This window comes from Myxocyprinus asiaticus, chromosome 46, assembly GCF_019703515.2.
Source record: "Myxocyprinus asiaticus isolate MX2 ecotype Aquarium Trade chromosome 46, UBuf_Myxa_2, whole genome shotgun sequence".
Lineage (NCBI taxonomy): Eukaryota > Metazoa > Chordata > Actinopteri > Cypriniformes > Catostomidae > Myxocyprinus > Myxocyprinus asiaticus.
The window spans coordinates 7,026,348-7,041,327 of NC_059389.1; the positions used below are offsets into that span (position 1 = coordinate 7,026,348).

At 37.9% G+C, this 14,980-nt stretch overlaps 1 protein-coding gene across 1 annotated transcript in view; it reads left to right on the plus strand.

Moving 5' to 3' along the window:
- The window catches only part of LOC127435678 (mucin-2-like), a 57,272-nt gene that overhangs the window by 7,579 nt on the left and 34,713 nt on the right, over positions 1-14,980 (plus strand). The window contains exons 7-22 of the mRNA XM_051689315.1: positions 2,314-2,439; positions 2,601-2,715; positions 3,099-3,237; positions 3,392-3,505; positions 4,238-4,304; positions 4,443-4,580; positions 6,460-6,624; positions 6,946-7,040; positions 7,214-7,340; positions 7,840-8,095; positions 10,334-10,386; positions 11,059-11,159; positions 11,276-11,427; positions 12,013-12,151; positions 12,304-12,408; positions 13,100-13,279. Of these exons, the coding sequence (XP_051545275.1) occupies positions 2,314-2,439; positions 2,601-2,715; positions 3,099-3,237; positions 3,392-3,505; positions 4,238-4,304; positions 4,443-4,580; positions 6,460-6,624; positions 6,946-7,040; positions 7,214-7,340; positions 7,840-8,095; positions 10,334-10,386; positions 11,059-11,159; positions 11,276-11,427; positions 12,013-12,151; positions 12,304-12,408; positions 13,100-13,279 (2,072 nt within the window). The remainder of the gene's footprint in view (positions 1-2,313; positions 2,440-2,600; positions 2,716-3,098; positions 3,238-3,391; positions 3,506-4,237; positions 4,305-4,442; positions 4,581-6,459; positions 6,625-6,945; positions 7,041-7,213; positions 7,341-7,839; positions 8,096-10,333; positions 10,387-11,058; positions 11,160-11,275; positions 11,428-12,012; positions 12,152-12,303; positions 12,409-13,099; positions 13,280-14,980) is intronic.

The window sequence follows — 14,980 nt, forward strand, 5'->3', positions numbered from 1 at the left end:
TATAAAGTATTTGTAAATCATTAGTTAATAGTCAATTGATAATTTATAAATAATTTTTCCTACATTATTATAAGCTATGTACAAATAGTTTGTTATTAATTTATATTCACTGTAGCAAATTATTTATTATTGTATTATTGTAAGTTCATTTATGGGCAGTTTGATAATGTTTTTTTATCCTTAGTAAACAACTTACTAATTTCCTTAGTATTGTCATGCAGACTGATGCTGAAGAGAACAAGTGACGTTGTCACGCCACCAGATGGAACAATCACAGTTATTTGTGGTTACTGAATAGGGCATTTATTGAATAATTTCCAGATATTGCAGGGGCGGATTTGTATCTCAAGTACCAATCCTTGAGGTAAAAAGATTCAAGCACAGTATTTAATGTACAAATGTCTGCAGTATGACAAAAATGTCCTAAGATTTGAATGCTGGCAGCTAAGAATTCAGCTTTCACAATTCAGACCAAGAAGGGCCCCCTTCATGAAGACAACAATTTTTAGCTAAATCATCACTTTGGGAACAAGTTTCAATTAGCTAAATTCGATATTCAATACATAAAAACTTTTATTACTTCAAAGAAAATGCAAATGTTTACGTTTGCAAGGAAAATATAGGATTTTTTCCTAATTTTAATAATAATAATAATAATAATAATATTAAAATAAATATTGCATTTTTACTATGCAGTAGTAATATATTTCAGTCATAAATTCTTCAATTTCACACGCCATTTAAACCAAGCTTTTATTTTGATGGATCACTGTGTCCGTTTATCTTTCTGGATAATGTGTGATTATTACAACGTAACAGGCTGCAATTTAATTAAATAAATAGTCTGGAATGTGCTGTGCGCTTCACATTAAATGAGCATTTTGCTTTCTGTAATCTAACAGAGCGCGCCTAGTCATAATGTAGTGTTTTAGCGGGTCATAAGCTTCACACATAACTTTGAAGTGTGAAGCACAAGATAACTGGATCTTCTTTAATGAAATCACAGGCTGTTATGATTTAATAATCATACTAGGACACATGTACAACACATGGTGACAACGTAGTACTAGCCCGAATGGTCGAAACTCTCACACAGGCCCTGGGCCAGCTGGCTATACTTACCGTTAAACCATGTTAATAAATGTTTAATTAGGCATATATAGCTCTCACTTTAAATTAGGTCATGGAGAATGCTTAGCTAGCAATTAGTCAGTGTTTTATTACAACCTTTATTAAGCGTTTATTGATTTAATATTAAGTGTTCCTAAAATATTATTAAACACGTTAAGCAGGAATATGTATCTAATTTATTACATATTTGGGTGACACTTAAAGTCTACTGAATGTTTGTTGAAACACTGTTTACTAGCTATAGCAAGTCAGTTGCTTAGCTCTTATTTTGCTGTTATACAGTCTATTTAAAGTCTACTGAATATTTGTTGAAACACTGTTTACTAGCTGCAGCAAGTCAGTTGATAAGTCACTTATAGTCAATTGAGTATCTGTAGGGGGACCATCAAAATATCCATATTTGATATCTTTATAAACTATGAATTTATGCTTTCTTAATGTTCTCAGTAATACTTCTTTACCACTGGTTTGCATTAACTAAAATATATAAGTTAGGTATGATTAACAAGTTGTTTACTAAGGATAAAAAAACATTATCAAACAGCCTATAGTATATATTAACTTATTAAACAATTATAAATCATTTTCTACAGTGAATATAAACAAATAACATACTATTTATATGTAGCTTATTAATGTATTAATAATGCATGAACACTGATTTACAAATGATCAATAAACTGTAAACTAATGCTTTACAAATACTTTATAACCATGTACTTATTATAAAGTTTTACCAAAATGTTTTTCAAATATTTTTTCACCACATAATAAGGAAATTTAATTTGTGCCATTAATGTCAGTACAAGTTTCTGAAGAAGTGTAAAAATGTATAGTTTAGATTGTTACAGTATAGTTAATATATATTTGTAATGTAACATTATTATTTGATTATGAATATCTTTTTTATTTAAGAAAAAGTAAAATGAAAAATTGAAATGTATTCTTCTGATGTAACAATATATTGCTAAAATAGCACATTATTTATTTATTTATTAAAATAAAATCAAAATCATATTATTGAGCCCTAATAGAAAACTCTAAATAACTGCAATAATGTAAATGATTATTAGTGAATAATTTAAATGATAAAAGTTGCTCAACTGAATTCATTATTTTAATCAGCTTGTTAACAATTCTGTTCCAAATTGTAAAGAGTCTGTGTGACTTATTTCTTTACAGCTGTGAAATGCCCTTTCAGTATGGTACATTCTGAAAGTGGCTCCCCCTGTATGGACACATGCTCAAGCAAAGTATCTAACACACTGTGTGAGGAACACAACATCGACGGCTGCTTCTGCCCACAAGGTCAGTACCAAATTCATACCATTATTGAATCCTAGTCCCACATATACAGCATTTATTAATGTATGTATTTGATTTTAAATAAAGAACTACACAAAGTAATATGTGGATTAATGCACTGTGTATGTATGTGTGTGTATTTGGATGAATATTATCTGTTGTAGGAACTGTGTTCGATGACATCTCAAACAAGGGCTGCATCCCAGCAGAACAGTGCCTGTGCAAACATGACAAAAACTACAAATCAGGAGACGTCCTCCTTAAGGATGACATGGAATGGTAACACAATACATTTCACTCTTTTCACTCATATTTTCATAATATCTTTTAGAATAGTTTAATTTATGTCGATTCCAACATCTGTCTACCTTTTTTTTTTATTTATTTTTTTTATAGTAGGCTACCCCACCACATTCTTTGAATTCAGACTATTGAGATTTCTGATGCATTCAACACATAGAAGAAAGAAATATAAATTAGATTTTAATTGTGTCTCAAAGACATAAATGAGGCTAAATGGGGGTTCTTACAAGTTAAGATCAACCAACAGACATCATTCATATTACATAGAGTAGCAGAAAAGTACAGTATTTTATTACATTGTGCCTGTAGTCCTGAAGGTGTTTGTTTACTGTGTCTGTTTGTATTTGTATGTAAATCAGCGTATGTGAGGAGGGAGACTGGAATTGTACGATTCTACCCAGCCCTGGCCTGTGTGCTGTAGAGGAAGGATCTCACTTCACCACCTACGACGGGAAAGAATACACTTTCCATGGAGACTGCAACTATGTTCTCTCCAAAGTAGGCAAATGTTAATTACTAATTAAACTCTGTAACTTCTAAAGCATCTGCATTTGAACTTAAGATTTTTTTTGTTTGTATTCATGCTGTTGTTTTACATTGCTCATTATGGAGATCGCCAGCTGCACCTAAACATATTCCACTATTTTTCCAGGACTGTGAAGACTCAAAGTTTATCATATTAGGTCAGATTGTTCCTTGTTTTACTCATGAAACTGACACCTGCTTGAAATCTATAGTGGTGATGCTTGACAACGATAAGAAAAATGTATGTATATGCCAATACATCCACAACAGCAACACGATAATCAGCTAATTATATACAGTACTGTGCAAAAGTTTTAGGCACTTAAGATGTTTCACAAACCATTTGTCTTAAGATGGTCTATTATATCTTCAGCTTTACTGTGTCAATACTAAAGTGTGTTTGCAAATAGAAAAGATTAGAATAGAAGAACAGGGTGCTCTGCAAGAGATGGCATTGCCCCCACAGAGCCTCCCACTGAACATCGTGTCAGTCTGAGATTACATAAAGAGACAGAAGCAATTGAGACAGCCTAAATAGATAGAAGAACTGTGGCGAATTCTCCAAGAAACTTGGAACATCCTATCTGCCAACAACCAAGAAAAACTGTGTCCAGGTGTACCTAGGAGAATTGGTGCTGTTTTAAAGGCAAAGGTGGCCACACCAAATATTGATTTAGTTTTTATGTTTACTGGACTTTGTATGACATTAAGTGATAAATGAAAACTATTTATGTCATTATTTTTGAAGACATCCTCACTATGCAACATTTTTCACAAGTGCCTAAAACTTTTGCACAGTACTTATATATATATATATATATATATATATATATATATATATATATATATATATATATATATATATATATATATATATATATATCAAACAGTGTGCTTGTGAAAAGATTTCGTGCTAAAATGTTCAACAAACTTCTCGACCCACATATAATGCTTCTGTAACTTTCTTCGTCAGCCTCTGCTCATCAAACATGATGGCACGGTACAACACAATGCTGAAATGCAACTTCCTTACAGCACAGGTAGAAGAGAGAGAAAAGAGATTTTCTTTACTCATGCTTAAAAGCCAATGTCCTAAAATTTAATAAATGATTGTTTGTGAAGACCTTGACATTTGTTGTGAAGGGTTTTGCAAAATGCTTTGATTTTTTGTCTCCTAGCTGACTTCAAGGTGTTCATGCCCTCATCATTTCACATCATGCTCCAGACCACATTGGGGCTGCAGGTGCAGGTACAGCTGGTGCCCATTATGCAAGTGTACATCACTATGGATCAAAGCTTCCAGGGCAAGACTTGTGGTGAGAACTCTGTCCTAACCAATCAAGAAACAATATATAAAATAAAGCATTTGGGTTACGTAGCAGGATTCAATGAATCCATCCCCTACTGTAAAATACAGCCTAATCCAGCCTAAGGTGGTTTGCTTTAGTGCCCAAACCCCTCTAAAACCATCAAAACAGAACAGTTTAACCTCCTGAGACCCGAGCAATACTGCTGTGTGCATTTTCCATTTCCCTTTTTGATTTGTAACTAGTAGCAGCTAATAAATAAGCAAAAACAAACAAACAAACAAAAAAATTCTAGAGCAAAAAGTTTTCCTTAAAATTCATGTCCACATATGTGGACAGAGGGACTAAGTTGTGAAATTATAAATAATACCAAGCTATATAAATATCAAATTGTTTATTATTTTTCAGTGAGTGTTGGTAATTAATGCTTTTGAGACATTACAGGCATTACTTCAGAAATCAGCATAATTAATTCTGATTCAAAAAATGGCTAGCATCATCTAATCACTGCCAACCATGATAAAATAAAATATACTGAATCTATGTACAGATTACCATTGTCCCAAGTCTGCCAAGCATTTTGAGTAGTTCAAACATCATCTGCAGCCTGAAACTGAACTTTTGATTGGAGGTTTGTATTGAATGCATTTAGCTGCATAGAGAGCTATAGGATGATCCCTTGCTCCCTATTTAGTGAATGGACTTAACCTCCAGTGTGGTGTCTGTCTGCACTGGTCTCAGAACAGCGTGAAATGCACATTATTTTCATCCTAACTCCATATAAAGCCTCTGAAAGCAACATTTATCAGCATTTGGATGAACCCTTTGATTCTCAATGTGAAAATCAATAGTGAATACAGAAATGCATTTACTAATGTTAATGAATAGAACCATATTGTACAGTGATCAAATATATTATGCAAAATGATCCACAGATGTGTTAATGTTGAAATGCATTCAAAATAACGAATCTGTTTTTTCAACTTTAAAGGGAATACTGTCCCAAAATCCACATATGTGGACATCATGTTTATCGGCACGCTGATGCGTGAAAAATTAATGAATTTTGAAAAAGGCGGCATATCAAATGAAACAAGAGATGCTACTCTTTACACCCAAACAGGTTTCAATTAAAAAACTTAGAGGGGTTTCTTACCATGGGGCCTGGGTAGCTCAGTGGCAAAGACGCTGACTACCACCCCTGGAGTTCGTGAGTTCGAATCCCAGGGCGTGCTCAGTGACTCCAGCCAGGTCTCCTAAGCAACCAAATTGGCCTGGTTGCTAGGGAGGGTAGAGTCAAATGGGGTAACCTCCTCATGGTCGCTATAATGTGGTTCGCTCTTGGTTAGGCGCTTGGTGAGTTGTTCATGGATGCCACGATGGATTGCATGAAGCCTTCACACGTGCTATGTCTCCGCGGCAATGCGCTTAACGAGCCACATGATAAGATGCGTGGGTTGACGGTCTCAGAACAGAGGCAACTGAGATTCATCCTCCGCCACCCGGATTGAGGCGAGTCACTACGCCACCACGAGGGCTTAGTGTGCATTGGGAATTGAGCATTCCAAATTGGGGAGAAAAAAAAATAAAAATGGGGGTGGGGGATTTCTTACCAGAGGCACTTTTGTTGGCTCTGTGCCTGTAGAAGCACTTCACAGAAATCAGCGTCATGCTGTTGTGTCATGTGACTTGGTGCACCAGAAGTTTAACCCTTAAATGACAGTCTAGAGTCTTGTGAGCAGTATTTAGTCAGTTTAAATTCATTTAAATAATGTATTTCATATAGTAAAGCCAATATACAAAATCCACGCATGTGGATGCGTGGTCGCACAAGGTTAAGATGCTTTTTCAAGAGGATCATGATGGCCTAGTTCATGTACTTTTGCAGGTCTTTGTGGAAATTTTAACAAAGTGCTGTCTGATGACCTGAAGACCCCTCAGGGTCTGGTGGAGGGTATAGCGGTTTCCTTTGCAAATGCCTGGAAGGCCCAATCTAACTGCCCTGACCGTACTGAGAGAATGGACGATCCCTGTTCCTACAGCATTGACAGCGGTGAGAAAGATTTAATTCTCAAAGGAAAAAATGGCTGAACAAAGAAAGCAGACCCTTTACAGTATCTAATTTTTGTATTGGTTTATACATACTGTATACAAAAGGTATAATGGTGCACAAATTATTTTTTATTATTATTAAATACAAAAAGGGGTCTGTATAAAGTCCAAGACTGCTGTCGTATCAGCCACAACACACAAACACTAAATTACTTGATGCAACATTAAGTTTCAGTCTATTTTATTTTCATTTGATCAATTCACTTTTGAGTTTATTATCTGATGCTTTTGCTTGTAACACCATATTTTATGATGTCTTTAGAGAACTTTGCTGAGCATTGGTGTTCCAAGATGAAGGACAAGAAGAGCCCCTTTGCCAAATGTCATGCCACTGTCAGTCCGGAAAGCTACTACAAAGTATGGTCTGAAACTAAATCAAATGTAGCATTTTCTTAAATTGTAAGCAGCCTTTCCAAATAAAGAAAAAGGCAATCAATTAAAACTTCAGATATCCCAAATCCAATGCAGTTTACCCCTACACAGACAATGGACATAACTTGAAAAGGTTTACAGCATGTCTGTGCTTTCAGAGATGCAAATACTCTAGCTGTAGCTGTGAGAAGAGTGAAGACTGTATGTGTGCCGTATTTTCCTCATACGCCCGGGACTGTGCGGCTAAAGCAATATTTCTCCAAGGCTGGCGGCAAGCAGTGTGCGGTAAGATGGCTGCAAATGTTTGTTTTGGTAGAAATATCATTGATACTTTAAATTACATTATTTCGCAAGGCACATCATCTAAGCTAGAAGACTTAGGTGCTCTATGTATGCTGCTTACATGATTTACACAAGTAGGAAATGTTCTTAGATCTAACATCTTTTGCTGGTCCTGGAATATTATTAATTTTAACCAATAATTTGCCTCAAATTTTAGCAGTAGGGTCCATCTAAGTGGGGTGTGGATTCATATCAGATTTATGCTTGGGTAAATGTTGTTTTGCTACATGCACTTTTAAAGGGTATCCAAGTCCCAAAATGGCAAAAAACAAAAATAAAAAACAACAGCAGAAAAGTACCATAAAACTAGTCCATACGACTTGTGCGCTGTATTCGAAGTCTTACGAAATTTCCTGAAGATATACAAAATTTTAAAACGTTAATTTAGCATATTTTTGTTAACTATTCCTATAAAACATCTCTTTCTATCTGATACCCATAGAGAAGTACTCAGAGAACTGCCCAGCAACACAGAACTACTACTATCAGCTGCAGAGCTGCCAGCGTACCTGTCTTTCTCTCAGCTCTGAGCGTAAAGGCTGCAACGTTGACTTTGTACCTGTGGATGGATGTGCATGTCCAGATGGACTCTACCAGGATGAGGAAGGACAGTGTGTACCTATGAAAAAATGTCCTTGTTTTCACAATGGGCAGAAAATCCATCCCGGCAGGTCTATTAGCCATAAGGATGAACACTGGTAAGTGGATAATAATGTTAGTGTTTTTCAGTAGTTATAAGAATTTAAAGACCTCATGAAATGGCTTGACTAGTGCAGTTTTGTTTCCTGTGTTGACATACACTCTATGAGCACTTTATTAGGAAGATCTGCACACCTAATTATTCATGCAATATTTAATCATCCAATCGTGTGGCAGCAGTGCAATGCATAAAATTATGCAGATATGGGTCAGAAGCTTCAGTTAATGCTCACATCCACCATCAGATTGTGGAAAAAATGTGACCTCAGCGATTTCGACCGTGGCATGATTGTTGGTGCCAGATGGGCTGATTTGAGTATTTCTGTAACTGCTGATCTCTGGGGATTTTCATGCACAACAGTCTGAAGAGTTGACTCAGAATGGTGCCAAAAGCAAAAAACATCCAGTGAACGGCAGGTCTGTGGACAGTAATGCCTTAATGATTGTAGAGGTAAGCGGAGAATAGCCAGGCTGGTTCGAGCTGATAGAAAGGCTACGGTAACTCAGATAACCACTCTGTACAATTGTAGTGAGCAGAATAGCATCTCAGAATGCACAACACGTCAAACCTTGAGGCGGGTGGGCTACAACAGCAGAAGACCATGTCAAGTACCACTTCTGTCAGCCAAGAACAGAAAGCTGAGGCTGTATGAATCCATGGACCCAACCTTCCTTGTGTCAACAGTCCAGGCTGGTGGTGGTGTAATGGTGTTGGGAATGTTTTCTTGGCACACTTTTAGCCTGTTAATACCAATCAATCATCGCTTAAATGCCACAGCCTGCGTGAATTGTTGCCGACCATGCGCATCCAATCATGGCCACAATTTACCCATCTTCTAATGGCTACTTCCAGCATGATAATGCACCATGTCACAAAGCAAGAGTCATCTCAAACTGGTTTCATGAACATGACAGTGAGTTCACTGTCCTTTTGTGGCCTTCCCAATCAACGGATCGGAATCCAATAGAACACTTTTAGGATGTGGCAGAATGGAAAATTCACAGCTTGAATGTGCAGCTGGCAAATCTGCAGAAATTGCGTGATGCAATAATGTTAACATTGACCAGAATCTCCAAGGAACGTATCCAACATCTTGTAGAATCTATGCCATGAAGAATTGAGGCTGTTTTGAGAGCAAAGGGAGGCCCTACACAGTAATAGTATAGTGTTCCTAATAAAGTGCTCAGTGAGTGTATTTCCTATTGAAACAGGAAGTTTGGGCTGGACATGTCGAAGGGCTTATTTGTATTTTTATACTGTAGAACCAGTAGGCTTTAGTTACATCACAGCCATGAATGATGATTTTTTACTTGCTAGTTGATTGCAGATGGTAGGCTATTAGAGGGAGGGAAATTCTCATTCTAGAGAATTTCTAGAGAATCAAACAAATATTAATATTTGTTTGATTGAAATAATATCGGTGTAGTGCTACAATATTAATATTTGTGGTCCATTTTCCCAGGAGAGACTTTAAATTTGGTTGAGAATATATTTTAAAAGTATATTTTGGCAACTTTTTAGAAGTACACTAGCATATAGATGGTTTCAAAACTCAAATTTTGATTTTCATTGGGTCTTGAAAAGTTAAGCATACCTGCCAACACTCCCAATTTTACCGGGTTTCTCCCGTTTTTCCACCCCTCCTCCTGCTGTACACCCGATTTACAATTTCTCCCGATAAACTCATGATTTTCCACATCCACACTTTACTCATGACAATGTATTAGACCTCCAGGTAGGGTTGCCACCCATCCAGTAAAATAGGCTATGGGATCATCTCTTATTTAAATATGAAATGATGCGTCCAATTTTGAATCAGTAAGGGACGCGGTTTGTCCCATAAGCTGGTCAGATGGCGTCTCGGCGAAATTGTTCCAGAATTTAATTCCGTTAATTTAACATTGATATAAGCTGAACATTTTTTATACGATGGGTAAGAACCGTCTGAAAAGTCCACACATTGTGCTAAAACTGTGGATTTTTTTATTTATTTATTTTTTTAAACAGAAGGTTCAATATAAATGTTCAATGAGATGTAAAAATTACACAGATCCAACAATGTATGAATACATAAAGTCATAAAGACATGAAGTACAGGTGAAAGAAAAATAATAATAAAATAATTAAAAAAATTACTATTTTTCACAATCCGATGTTGGCAGGCATGGTTAAGTTCTGTGCATTTAACAAACTAGGAATTTAAAACCTAAGAATCTGATCTTGTTTCTCTCTCCAGTGTTTGCATAAATGGAAAGTTGAACTGTCGGTCATCGAAAGCTCATCATCTGGGTATGAAAAATTATTTTAGGCTTATTTGGGCATTATTTATTTACCATTGAATGAGGTTAGTGTTGCTATGCATGGGCTACCATGACCAATGCTGGACACAGATCTTACAAGATATCCATAAACAAGCTTACACAGAATGGAGTTATTTTGTCAGAGGTGATGTTTACACAATAAAACTAACCAAGGCTTTTTGATACTTCGTGATCAACAGAGCTATTCTGTTTATAGTCCTTTAAAAGAAAATCTGGTAATTTTGCCACTTTTTATCGATTGATGCATTCAAAGATAGACAGGAAATGAAGGGGTCAGAGAGGTGGGACAAGAATGGGAACATAACCTGACTCAAACCGAGGTCTCACGTTAGCATGACGGCTCAATATGTAGGAGCACTCACACTGACTACAAGGCCACTGCTTCAACAGTTTATTGTCATAAAATTCTGATGAAAATTAGCATTTTTGAGCCATTGGGGTTTTTTTTTCTGGAATATTTATGTTTTTTATTCAAGGGTAAAATAAGTTCTCTTGAAGGGACATTACTGTTTTGTTCTACAACATTACACACAGTCATACATCAAAAGTGAGTTTCGATTCCTGTGGTTATTCAACTATTCTATTTCTAGTGAATGGAAACATGTTTTGAGAGCAGCATCTGTGATGATATCTTTTGCAGGATGTTCCCATCCAAAGGTTTTCTTCAACTGCAGTACAGCAGGCCCAGATGAACATGGACTGGAGTGTGCAGGCACTTGTCTGCAACAGGAAGTTGATTGTGTACGTCCGTAGTTTCTCTATTCCTTTGTCCTGCTGGTGATATTTTTTAATTTTTTGTAAGTGTAAGAGCATTTTGCTTGTATTTGTTAATAATGCTCTTTCTCACCCTCTTCCAGTTCTCGCTGGACTGTGAATCTGGGTGCCAGTGTCCTACTGGTCTACTGGATGATGGCAAAGGTCACTGTGTTAAATCGCATGAATGCCCGTGTCCACACAATGGACAGTTTTATGCAGTAGGGAGTGAAATAACCATGGATTGCAATAAATGGTGTGTACCAATCAAATTCATTGCTAATAATATCTTACGTTAAAGTTACATTACCATATAACCGCTGAGAAGTAAAGAAGTAATTTGCTTTTTATGATCTATTATACTGTGGGTTATTATAGTTTAAAATTTTGTATAGTTTTTATTTCTATTTTTTATTCTTTAAATTTATTTTTATGTTTGTTAGTTTTAGTTTTTCCAGTATATTTAGTGCATATTTTGTTATACATTTCCATGTAAATATGTTTAACAACATTACATTTCTCCAGTCTAATGTTATCACTGCTGTTTTCTATGTGGCATTTTCATGTTCAATAAAGGCAGGTTGTAAAGTTTTACAATTTTAAAATACACTGTGTATTAAAAACTAAAACAAACTAGAATTCATGACTACAATTGATTTTAGAGTCATGGAAAATGTATTTTAGTTCAATTTCAGTTTTTTTTTAACTGTTCATTTTTATTTCATTTAAAGAAAATGCTTTCATTTAGTGTTTGTTTTAACTAACCTTATTAATAATAACACTGGTGTTAAAATCACACACTAGAGTTAAGTCTACTTGCTATATTACTCCATGTTAACAGCACTTGCCAAAAGGGAACATGGTCATGTACAGAGAATAAGTGTCCAGGCATCTGCACTTTATATGGTAGTGGACATTATCAAACTTTTGATCAGCGAAGATTCAGCTTCAGGGGAGACTGCAGTTATTTAGCCATTCAGGTATGTACTTTAAGAGGACCCATTCAACATAACACAACAGCATTTGGTTAGAGACATTTAAATTAAAATAAACCACTTTATTCAGGAGGATGAAATAGTGTATGCTTTTATTGCTGTTGCTGTTTCTAAAGCAACGCTCTCTTGTTTTTCAGGACAAGTGTGGAAATAAAACAGGCAATTTTCACGTGTTCACTGAGAATGTGCCTTGTGGAACAACAGGAACCACATGTTCAAAGGCTGTTGGGATACTTTTGGGGGTAAGGCAGAGTGTTAACATGATTTTACTGTGATAAAATAGCTTACTAACCTTTTCTGTGTAAATTTATATCCAATTTTACAACTTTGTTGCCATGACAACATAAAACAATAAACCCAGTAAAAACAACGATTTATACAACTTTACAGATTAAATAAATCACAAGTTTTAAAAGAAGAGTTAATGTAAGTTCTGCCTTTTAAACCCTCCAAAAATGGTCCCCATTTACTTTTATTGTAAGTGCCTCACTGTAACCTTGATTTTTGCTTTATTTTAAAGAAAAGGAGGGGCAAGTTAAAATTATTTTTGTGGTAATCAACATTATGCCACAAAGGCTGTCGATTGAGCTGAACTTGTTTTGACCCCTGAATATTCCTTTAATGTACGGCAATGTTAATATAAGTGTTGCACATAATGCAGTACAATGACAACACACATAAATGTTTTTTTTTAAGTGTCATTTTTGCACCCCCAGTGTCACAAAACGGAAGTGCAAAATAATTACTGTTTTCAAACAGGTCTCCACATGTTTTTATTAATTTATTTAGTATTATTAGTTTTTGCATTTTTCAAATTTTTGGAAAAAACTGACCTGTGCTGAAAGAGGGGTTTCATGACAATAATATCTATCATGCAATATGTTGGGGTTAGATAAGTTAGTTTTTTCTCTCTAACTTTTATCCCACACACAGAGAACTAGGCTGAAGCTTTCTGAAGGCACTGTAACAGCATCTGATACTGGAAGTGGTCCACAGATCAAGTACAAACAAAGAAAAGTTGGTATGTACCTTGTCATTGATGCTGACATAGGACTGACTGTTTTGTGGGACCGCAAAACCACTGTCCACATCATTCTGCAGCCTCAGTACATGGTGAGTTGAGTTGAGGCATAAGCCACAATTGTTTCCACTGTTGCTTGTACTGTAAACAACCAGTTTTAGCATTCTTTTTGTGAACAAACTTTAAGTCCACACTGACAACTCAACTTGTCTGAAGGTGTTGTTGCAGCATAAGTGTCCTTACAAATCAACAGTAAATTCTCTAGTTCCCTATCTGTCACTCACTCGACGTTGTTTCGATGTAGTGACACAAGGGGTCACTCTTGGGAGCCCGAGACACCTCTGGTCTTTGATAAAATGCCAATGAAAATTGCAGAGTGGTATTTGCATACCACTCCCCCGGACATACGGGTATAAAAGGAGCTGGTATGCAACCACTCATTCAGATTTTCTCTTTGGAGCTGAACGGTTGATGCTCACTTAGTTGAATTCCCACAACTGTTCATTCACCTCTGCTGGATCTGACGGCGCATTTCAGCGGCTTCTCCCCCCTCTGCACTGGTGCACTGCAGAGAACGCCCATGGGCGCTTCGGCAGAAATAAAAGAGTATATTTCTCTAAAAGAGCGGCACACATGGAATGTCTTTTTAAAGCTGCGTCTTTTTAAAGATGCCTTTCCGTTTGTGTGTTATTCCTGGTTGCGCTCATTATCTCTCGCCCTCTGACAGCCACGTTCACTGTCTTTCGTGTCTGGGCGCTGCTCACATGGAGACAGCGTTCATGGATGGGTCATGTACTCATTGCGAGAACATGTCCATGGCAACGATGCGGTTGCGGCTTACCTTCATAAGATAGCAAGCCACCCCAGAGGCTCCCCGCCTCGGTCCTTCTACCCACGAGTATGAGGCCAGCATGGCTAGCACTGGGGGGCGATTTGGGGACCCCAATGGGAACACCTCCGCCGGGTATCCCCCCATGGACCTCCCATTCCCCAGCACGCTCGTCTGCCCCAATCAGGCTTCCAGATGTGTCCGCCGGCTCGTCTCACGGCGAGTTCGACCTCGTATTCGGAGCCCGCAAAGGTGATGAGCTCTCGAGCGCAGCATCGGAGAGCGGGCTCATCCAGTCAGACACGGAAGCATCAGCTGGGCTCCTCCCTTTGGGTGCGGTCGCCCAGTCACAGGCTGACGAGGAGATGACGACATGCTTTCCCGGGCAGCCGCAAGCATTGGGCTACAGTGGAACCCTCCACTCTCCCCTGAACCCTCACGGCTCGATGATTGGCTCCTGGGCTCGTGCCGTCGTTCACAGCTATGCCCTGCCCCCATTCCTTTCTTCCCGGAAGTGCATGAGGAGCTGAACATGTCACCTTTTACTGCCCGGTCCCGATCTTTCAGCTCCCCTGCCCTCACTACCGTCGATGGTGGGGCGGCCAAGGGCTATTCGGTAATCCCCCCAGTGTATAAGGCGCTCGCGGTGCACCTATGCCTGCAGAGCACCGCCACCTGGTGCGGGCACCCAAAGCTCCCCTCCAAGGCCTGTAGGTTTACATCATCCCTGACAGCCAAAGCCTATGGTGCCGCTAGACAAGCCGCCTCCGCCCTGCACGCCATGGCTCTCCTGCAAGTCCACCAATCCAAGGCACTAAAGGAACTGCACGAGGGTAGTTCCGCCCCAGTATTGATGCAGGAGCTGCGCTTGGCTACCGACCTCGCTCTCTGGGTGACGAAGGTCATGGTGCGGTCTCTCGGGCGGGCGATGTCCACCATGGTGATCCAGGAGCACCACCTTTGG